General features: G+C 34.7%; 1 protein-coding gene and 1 pseudogene across 1 annotated transcript; both read right to left on the reverse strand.

The window, feature by feature from the left end:
* Positions 1-1,717: 1,717 nt before the first annotated feature.
* On the reverse strand, positions 1,718-2,815 carry LOC120143068 (annotated as a pseudogene).
* Positions 2,816-6,413: 3,598 nt separating this feature from the next.
* LOC120143016 (protein ALUMINUM SENSITIVE 3-like) lies at positions 6,414-8,224 on the reverse strand. Its single transcript, XM_039157445.1, has 3 exons — positions 7,854-8,224; positions 7,123-7,368; positions 6,414-7,005 (listed from the first exon to the last, which is right to left on the reverse strand). Exons 1-3 carry the CDS (start codon positions 8,214-8,216, stop codon positions 6,691-6,693), a joined length of 924 nt encoding a protein of 307 aa, XP_039013376.1. The 5' UTR covers positions 8,217-8,224; the 3' UTR covers positions 6,414-6,690.
* Positions 8,225-9,662: the final 1,438 nt, after the last annotated feature.

Consider the following 9,662-nt stretch of genomic DNA (forward strand, 5'->3'; position numbering starts at 1 on the left):
AAATTTAGAAATTGTCTCGAGGAAATAATATTTATGCCTTGAATCTATCCTGACATTTCTCACATGCTTTTCGTTTGGTGGCATGGCCCCATCAATGCCTATTAGGGGCATGCAATTCCTTTTATTGATTGCTTAAGGCCATTATACCATGAATGATTGGTTATATTATTGATTCTTTAATGAAGTAAAAATGAGCAGCAAACTAATTAGCTCAATAAGCAACAAGTAAAAGCAACACAAAGTTATTATTGCAGTGGTAGCATTTAGGGAGTTATTTTAGGGTTTTAAACTACCCTATTTATTACTTGTTGTCAGTGAAATAGTAATGCTACAAAACAAAATTGCTAGCATTCACTAGTTTGTAAATAGAGGGAATCGAACGATTTATTGGGCCGCGGTAGAAGCCACCGTCTTATCAACCTTTTCGTCTGAATTGGTGTAATCCCGAAAATAGATAACATTCCTCCACATGTTAACACAATCTTTCAAATTTCGTACATCCGAAGTGAAGAAGTACGAAGTGGAATTCACTCGTATTGCTCTCTTCGATAAGGAATTTTATATATTTAAATAGGAAGAGAGACTACCCTTCTACGAGGTTTGTAGAGGGATAAAATTATCAATCGATAACTATGCACTTCAAGCACTCAGGTAACCGACTCTCTAAAAATAACCCCTTAATATTTGCATTACTAACCCTTAAGGACTGTTTGGTTAGGGGAATGTGGGATTCTTATGGAAATGGAATCCACATTTTCCCGTTTGGTTGACCGGTAATCTCATTCCCGGTAATGTAAGATTACTAACAATGGATTTTTTGCAGTATATTACTGGGAATGTCATTACCTCTCTTCCCTTAGGTATTGTTGGATTACCGGCGTTTTGGACTAAAATGTACTTCATTTTTTTTTCAAAAATATCATTCTTCTGTCATTGAATAATAAAAATTCTACGAATGTTAAATTAAAAATTTATCCTTAAACAATTTTAGATTTACAAAAAAAAAAGTTTATAATTAAAATTTTATATAAAGTTCAGGGGTTAAAATAAAATTTTACCCTTTCAATAAACTTTTTTATATTTTCAATTTTGTAAAAAAATTATATAAATTTTATGAATTTGAATTTTTTAAAGAAAATATATAAATATATTATAGTAATATTATAGTAGAATTCAACTTGTTAAAAAAATAAATATATAATAAATATAATTTGGTCAAATATACATTTCAATAATCTTTTATTCCTTTAACCAAACACGGTAATCTTACATTCCTGCTAAACCAACCAAACACGAAATACAACATTCTCAGTAATCCTACTCCCTGGTAATCTTTTATTCCCACTGATAATCTTATATTACGTGAACCAAACGCACCCTTATGGGTATTTTTTAAGTTGAATTTTACTTGTGTTTCAAGATGTTTCATTTCATTGTTATATCACACAGCTAGGTGATATGGATCATTGTCAAAATGTGAAAAGATGCTGTACGGAAACTGGGAATTTTTAGTGAAGAGAATGTATTGTCCCAGTTGAAGCAATTATATAATCTTGAGCAAGTACAAAATGCAATACAGTGGGGGTGTGGGGTTGGATTATTTTATTTTTGAAATTTGAATAAAGAACTTCCATGGAAGATTCTCCAAAACCATATTTGTTTTCCATTTTATTACTTGAACAAATGAAGGATTTTCACACATGTTTATAAATACCACACTCCATTGAAATGGCACTCACTTTGAAGAATGTAACAGGGACTGGGTTTTCTCATGTTGGATTTCCAGCTCAAATGCTGCAAAGTTCTGATCTTTCTTGGTCCCCACAAACAGATATCTTTGAAGCTGAAAGTGAGCAAACCCCAAGTTTCTGAGACTGCTCACAGTGAGCAATGGCCCCTTTAATTGAACCTTCAATCTCTGGCACTGTTGTTCCTTTTCAGCAACTGCAGATCGCAGAATCCACTTGAACTGAATGAAAAAGATGTTGAAGAAGAAGAAGATGTTGATGAAGATGAAGACTTTGTTGCAGAATGCCTCTGAATCACTCACACCAGAAGAAGACCTCCCGTGGCTATCTGCAACATCCTCAGCTAACTCCCTATCAATCTTCCCAAATGGGTTCTTCTTTGCCATTTTCAAGTACTTTCTGTTGCAGCTTTGGCACAAGATTCATCTGAACAACCAGATTTGGTAAACAAAGACTTGAGATACTCTCTTGATGCCTTGAGCTTCTGTGTTATCAAAGATTGTTTCATCTTCTTCATCTTATTGGACCAAGAGTTGTTTGAATCATTGCCTCTTAAGCCATTCATTTCGGTTGACCATTCAAAGAAATAGTCATCTGGGCTGAGTTCACTGCTCAATCTACATGATTCCAATGGAACACTCCCATTTGTTGAACCAATTGCATGAGTTTATGAACTTTGAAGGAGTTTCAGAACCATTTGCAACCGAGGTGGGTGGTGGAGAGGGAGGAGTTTCCCCTTGTAGAAAAGCTCATCAGCAGGTGAAGTTGTTTAGATAATCTCTCCATTGCAATCGACGGCGCACATTTGGAACTCAAACTCTCTGCTTACACGAACTTGGAGGAGGAAGATGAACTTACCTCCATGTCTATGTACTCTTCATCTGCATCATTGTTGAATGAAGCTTGTGTTATGGCCATGGTTTTGAACTCTCTTGTGAGATGGGAAAGAAAGGTGAGAGCTTTGGTGAGGAAAGAGAGGACCAAAGGGGCATCCTTTAAAGTATGGAAGGAGCCAAGTTAAAACAAATAAAAATCATAAGGATTTGTCAGGAATCTTTCCAATTTTCCCACACTTTTTCTACCTTCAATCAAGTCTGCATCCAAAAATTTATGTGGCTCACATACAACACCCTTATGCTAATGTTATATACATACACAAACATGCATATATATATATATATATATATTACTATTTCATCATTTACCTCATGCCCTTTACAAAATGTGAATTATAGCCATTTGTCCTCTTTTGACTTACATCCATATCCAATGGAAATATTATAACATTTCCATCAAAAGAGAAACTCTTTTGTCTCAAAATAAAACATCAAGACTTAAATACTCAGAGAAAAAAAATAGACACCAAAATACCTAATTAATCAAAAGCTATGATTTTTTTTATTATCATGCTTTTTTTCTTCTTCTTAAGACACCTGAGTTTGCCATGTTTGGATATACTTTGAACTAGAAATGTTGCGCAGAAGGTGAGGAATCTTCCAAAACCAGAAAGAAGGTGACAGAAGTACACTGTACCCTTTTGTCTCTCATTGGAAGTTTCAATGGAAGTAGCACAGAACAAACCTCATCAGCATTGCTCAAAGGAAAATCAAAATAGAAGAAGAATGGATAAAAGGGAAGAGCTTAGATGGATGGAATCTTATTTTGAAACTAAGAAATGCATGAAATTGTGTATCTACTTGGGAATTCTCAAGGATTCTCAGTCATCTGCTGCCAGTCTGCCTTGGTTAAACTTCACAGGTCATATACTTCAGGGTAAATTACACGTTTAATATCTTAACTATCACTTTCGTTTCGTTATGGTCACTCAACTATTACTTTTTTCAAAAGCATACCTAATGTGACATGTCATTTTTTAAAATGACGTGATATTATCTTATGGTAACGCATCAACATCGTCGTTAATTTTTTAACGGTAGGTGACCAAAATGAGACCAAAACATAACATTATGATTTTGAAACAAAAAAATGATCGAGTGACTAAAACAGAACAAAAGTGATAGTTAGGGTACTAAACTTGTAATTCAGCCTGTAGTCTATTAGTTACCTCATTACATGCAAACCAGCACTGTTGAACAATCAAAATTTATACAATTTAGTCCTGATAAGAAATAGTTGGGTAAACTACACATTTAGTACCTAAACTAATAGTTTTATTCTGTTTTAGTACTTAAATTTTTAATTGTTTTTAAAATTATATTTAACGTTTAGTTTTTGTTTCATGTTAGTATTAAAATTTAAAATTATAAATGAAATAAATTAAGCACAAAATAGTATTTATTCAAAGATAATTTCAACCATTTGATATTGAATGATCACAACCTAAAAAATTTTAGTGCTCGAACCTAAGACTTTAAAGAATAATAACAAATTTTTTATCATTGAGACTACGCGATTCATGTTAAACAAAATAAATTTGAATCAGAAGAAAACGGCCCTTTGATCAGCGACATCTACAGCTGCAGAGCAAGCAAGCAGCCTATCGGAAAACCTAAACAATGCGACCTTAATTTTCCTCCAAACCAGACACTTCCTTCTCCTGATACGTCTCATTTGCATGCTGTTCTTCCACCTCTTCCTAATTCTCTCTTTTACTCTCCCGAAGCATTTCAAGCTCTTTTCAGCCACAGTTTCTTTCCTGGAAAACCTATAGCTCCTTGACCTCACGAACTCAGCTTCCGTCTCGGGCCACCTGTGGAGATTCACATATGTTGGCCTAAACGGCACCCGAGGGTCTCTAGCGTCCGTCAAACAACAGGAGATGCAAACGGAGCTCATCTTCTTCAAAGGGTTTTTCTTTTTTTTGGGGGAGTTCTGTTTGAAAGTTTGAGGGAAGCTTAGATTGTATATATAGTCAAAAGAGGAAGATGGGGTTGTTTACAGTTGGTTGAAAATGGGATTATCACTGATAGCAGCGAATTAATGAGTGTTTTGTTATAGCAATGGTGGGCGTGTTTAGGCAAAGACTTGATAGGTTGATAGGCTAATCCTATTTTATTTTATTTTATTTTACCCAATAAAAAAATGGTGTGTCAAATAAAACAAAAATTAAGAAAGTTTGGGGTTCATGCCGAAACAAGAAATGGAGATGCGGGGGAACGAACCCCGTGCTTCATGCAAAGCGAGCGCTCTACCATTTGAGCTACATCGCCTCTTGCATCAACAATTATACTTAATTTAATTAGTCGAAATCCATGTATCCCCTTCTTAATTGGTTTAGTAACAATTACGATATTACTGGCAAAGAACCAGCTTTGTTGTTCAATATGGGCCACTTTTGTCTTGATTTTTTCACAAGAGACGGCTTATCAGGTACAACATGAGAGGCAATCTGCATATGATGCTTCTTGTGGTGGCTATTGGGGAGATGATCTTTGTATCTGGTAGTGGTACGTACATTGTGGATGTTGATCGGGTGCAATGACCTCGGGGGCGAAGACTGTTACCGAAGTCATACCATCGGCCGTGTCAACATTAGAAACAAACATTGATAGTTGGCTTGTAAAAGAAGATGATAGAGGTGGTGTTGAACGACGGGCTGGGAAAGAAGGTGCGGGCCAGTGAAGTGCAATGAGGACGACACCATCGGTGACAGTAACCTCAAAAAGTTGGTTGACGCTGAGACCATCTACAAGGACCACTACGAGATTCACCATTATTTTCATATGACATGATGAAGATGAAATAGAGACTAAATATTTCTTTCAAGGAAAGATGATTGACATGCCCTTCAAGAAAGTGTTGATATTATAGGCTGGTAATAGTGTTTGTAATCTGTTAATGAACCCAACTTTGCTGATATCTGGCTAATACCAAAAAAGTGTATGTTGCCAAGATTGAATTATGAGGAGCTAATACACAGGAGAATGGCACCATATAATTAACCCATTTGATGTCTTAGTTTTTTTCCAGTTCTTTCTGGGAATATCCAAATGCTTATATCCTCTTTAATCTTCTTAGATTTATTCAGCACCAGGTAAATCAGGCAGCTCCCACATTGCTTAATAATATGTTGTAGCCTAGACCTAAACAATGCAATTGCAACCTTAATTTTCCTCCGAACCAAACAGAAGACACCTTCTTCTTCTTCTAATTCGTCTCATTCGTTGACTCTTCTTCCATCTATTCCCGTGATGCCTCGTTTTCTCTTTAACGCTCCCAAAGCATTTCACGATCTTCTCAACCACAGTTTCTCTACTGTCCTACACGAGACACCATTGACAACTCTAGCACATCCGCCGTGCATGGTGTTGCGTGAGCTCATTGACCTCACGAACTTAGCATCCGACTCGGACCACTTGTAGAGATTCACATATGTTTCCCTAAAAGGCACCCGAGGGTCCCTAGCATCAGCCAAACAACTAGAAATGCAAAATGGAGCTCATTTTCGTCAAAGGTTTTTTATTTTTATTTTGGTGAGCTTCAAGGAAGCTTTGATTGCAAAGGAAGATTATACATTTATATAATGAAGGTGTCTGTGTGTGTGTATCCGCTTGTTTAGACAAAGAGTGCATAGGCTAATGCTGTTTTTATTCGCATTTGATTCCAAATATAATCTGCTTAGCAATATGTTGTAGTTTGCTAGGGTGGACGGGACACTCATAATTTTCATAATTTAGAGTTGATTTCTTATCAATGAAGGGGATGTAGCTAAAATGGTAGAGTGATTGATTTGCATGTGCAACATGGGGGTTCAATCCTTGAATCCCATATTTTTTTACATTCGCACAACACTCGGCCGTCAATTATTTTTATGAAGCAAAGGTGATTACAAAGTAGCATCTATTCTAAATAGTCTCAACTATTTGATAGTGAACGCTCAATCATAGCTGGTGTTCGAACCCGTAAACTCTAAGCTAGTTGATTTGCTTTGCATGAAAAGAGCATTTTAAAATCCATTAATTGAAGAAGAAGATGTAACTCTTCAATCAGGAGAGAACACCTTTGTCTCCAACTGGTAAGCTTTAGTGAAGAAAGCAGGCCAACAGAGGTAAGTTGACATGATGCTGCTAACTGTACAGGCACCAATCATCATGTTCATCACAACAATCTGCAGTTGAATTGCTTCCAATGGCGAAGCGCCTCCCATTATGAGTCCGGTCATCGCCCCCGGAAGTGAGATAAGACCCACAGTTTTGGCATTGTCCAACACCGGAGAGAGCGCAATAACAAGAGCCCTTTTCACTTGTTCCAGCGTCGCTTGACGCGGAGTCGCTCCAAGCGCCAACGCTGTCTCCACCTGCCAAGGGTGATGGAAAACCGATACAAACTCAATTAACAGAGTAAGAACTTGGAAAAGCCAAAGAAAATGTTGTAACATTGACAGCTATTCGGTACTAAGAAATTCGGAACTTACAAGGTTCATTTGTATCTTGATATCATCTCGAAGTCTTTTCATGGTGACTCCGGTTACTGTCATAGCGTTTCCGACCATCATTCCGGCTATGGGGATAATGTATCTCGGAGTGAAAGGGAAAACATTTAGTGCAACTAGAACAAACATTGTCAACGCTGTTCCTGCCAGGATGGATACTCCAGCAACATACTTCCCGCGAGGCACATGCTTAGCACGTTGTCCAGCTGTGTATCCGGCAACCGATACCTGCAATCCATGAGCACCCAAGATCGAATGTCAAATTTAGAGGAAAATATACAAAGCCCCAACATTGGATGCAATCAAGAACATTGCTAAACAAGATCCATCTAAAGTTTTTTATCTGATGTACAGTTTTTATAGAATAGGCTGCATAATTATTCTGTGTTTTGATCATATCAGATAAACTGTATGCAGAAATCTCTGAACCAGATTTGAAACAACAAATATACATGCTGAGATGATTCAAAAACTCCATAAGCATACAATTCAATATTCAAATCTCAAAAGAAACCAAGAATTCTGCAAATTTCAGAATTCAAGCTCAGATGATCAGTGAAGAAGGAAAGGCAGTAAATTCAACATCCAAATCTGAGACTTCGTAGTACCTAAAAGTAATCCAAAAGCAAGTTTCCACACAACAATCAAAATTGAATTGACTAGTTTCAAGTAAAAAAAGAGAGAGAAGCTAATGTGAAAGTTAAGAGACAAACCATGAAAAGATAAGCAAGAATGATCCACCCACTGTTGGCCTGGTTAAAAATGAACTGAAGAACAAACCCAATAATGGAAAGCTGAACAAAAGCTCTGAAAATGGAATAAACCATCTCTTTTTCCAAACCCAGAGTTTGCATGAAAGATAAGATCACGGCTATCAGAACAACGGCAAGGGCAGCCACCGGCTTCACCATGCCTCTTAAGAACTCAAACAACCAATCCCAATCCATTGAAAGATGAAACTGAGAGTGAAAATCCGCCATGTTCGTGTTCATGATGAGAGCTTGCTCCACGGTTTTTGAGGTTGGAAAAGAAGAATCTACCTTCCCCAAATGAGAAACTTTTGTTTTTGGAGCCATCTCGTGGAGATACTATTTCAGATATTCGTAATTCTAATAAATGACAGATCTAATAGGACAAGGTGATCGTAGGTTCCATACTTGGCGAATTTCGACAGGTGGAATTTGAGTTCAAAACGGCATTGTTAAATGGAACAATGTAACGGTTGTTACCCTGGAGCTGGGTGTATAGAATCATCGCACACTATTAGGGGGGGCGTTTGGACATGGAATGTCATTCTCAGTAATGTTTTATTATTAATAGTAGATTTTTTTGAGATATATTATTGGGAATGTCATTACCTCCCTTCCTTTAGGTATTGTAACATTATCGGTTTTTTGGACTAAAATGCCCTTAAATTTTTATTTTTTTTTCAAAAATATCCTTCTTCTGTCATTGAATAATAAAAATTATACGAAGGTTAAATTACAAATTTATCCTTAAATTAATTTATATTTACAAAAAAAATCTATAATTAAAATTTTATATGAAGTTCAGGGGTTAAAATAAAATTTTACCCTTTCATTAAACCTTTTTTATATTTTTAATTTTGTAAAAAAATTATATAAATATTATGAATTATATTTTTTAAAGAAAATATATATAAATATTTTACAACTTGAAATATTATACAAATATATAATAAGGACAATTTGGTCAAATATACATTCCAATAATCTTTTATTCCTTTAACTAAACACGGTAATCTTACATTCCTGCTAAATCAACCAAACACTAAACACAACATTCCCAGTAATCATATTCCCTGGTAATCTTTTATTCCCACTGGTAATCTTACATTCCGTGAACCAAACACACCCTTAGGGTTTTTTCTAGGGTAAAATGTACTTATACTGTTCATTTTTATTTTGATCACCATCTTTTAATTTTGTTAATTAAATTATTTTAATCATTATTGATCAAGTTATATGTTGTTAACATTTAATAATAGATAATATAATAATTAAAAATTGATATAATTATATATTTAGTCTTCATTACTTACATATTTTATCAATTTATCATAATTTTAAACTAATTCAATAAATTTAATCTAGCACATGTCATCAATTCACATGTGTCATGTCTCATCATATAATTAAATAAAAAATTTATTAAGTAAAATAAAATTATAAAAAAATCCAATTATATAGTAACATATGTCATGTGTTATTATCTAATTAGAGGATTAAGTTTATTAAAATAATTTAAAATTATGATTAGTTTTATAAAATATATAAACAGTAAAGATTAAATTTATAATTATATTAATTTTTTAGTGTCACATTGTTCCTTTTATTAAATATTAACTACAAATGATAATTTTAAATAGTTAAATAGTTTAATTGATAAAGTTAAATAATTAATAGTCAAAATAAAAAGAGACAATAATTAAGTGACCATATATGTAATTTACATTTTTATCATTTTTTTTAAATTACTTAAAATCTCCCCTCCCCTGCTTC

Source organism: Hibiscus syriacus, unplaced genomic scaffold (assembly GCF_006381635.1).
Source record: "Hibiscus syriacus cultivar Baekdansim isolate YM2019G1 unplaced genomic scaffold, ASM638163v2 tig00110833_pilon, whole genome shotgun sequence".
Classification (NCBI taxonomy): Eukaryota; Viridiplantae; Streptophyta; class Magnoliopsida; order Malvales; family Malvaceae; genus Hibiscus; species Hibiscus syriacus.

What these genes read in the sequence shown, in the direction of transcription:
- LOC120143016 (XM_039157445.1), bottom strand. Translation starts at nt 8,216, where the DNA reads ATGGCTCCAAAAACAAAAGTTTCTCATTTGGGGAAGGTAGATTCTTCT. An exon ending in TTCTTGCTTATCTTTTCATG is followed by an intron (nt 7,369 to 7,853) that starts GTTTGTCTCTTA and finishes CATGGATTGCAG; the next exon opens with GTATCGGTTGCCGGATACAC. An exon ending in TCAAGATACAAATGAACCTT is followed by an intron (nt 7,006 to 7,122) that starts GTAAGTTCCGAA and finishes CACCCTTGGCAG; the next exon opens with GTGGAGACAGCGTTGGCGCT.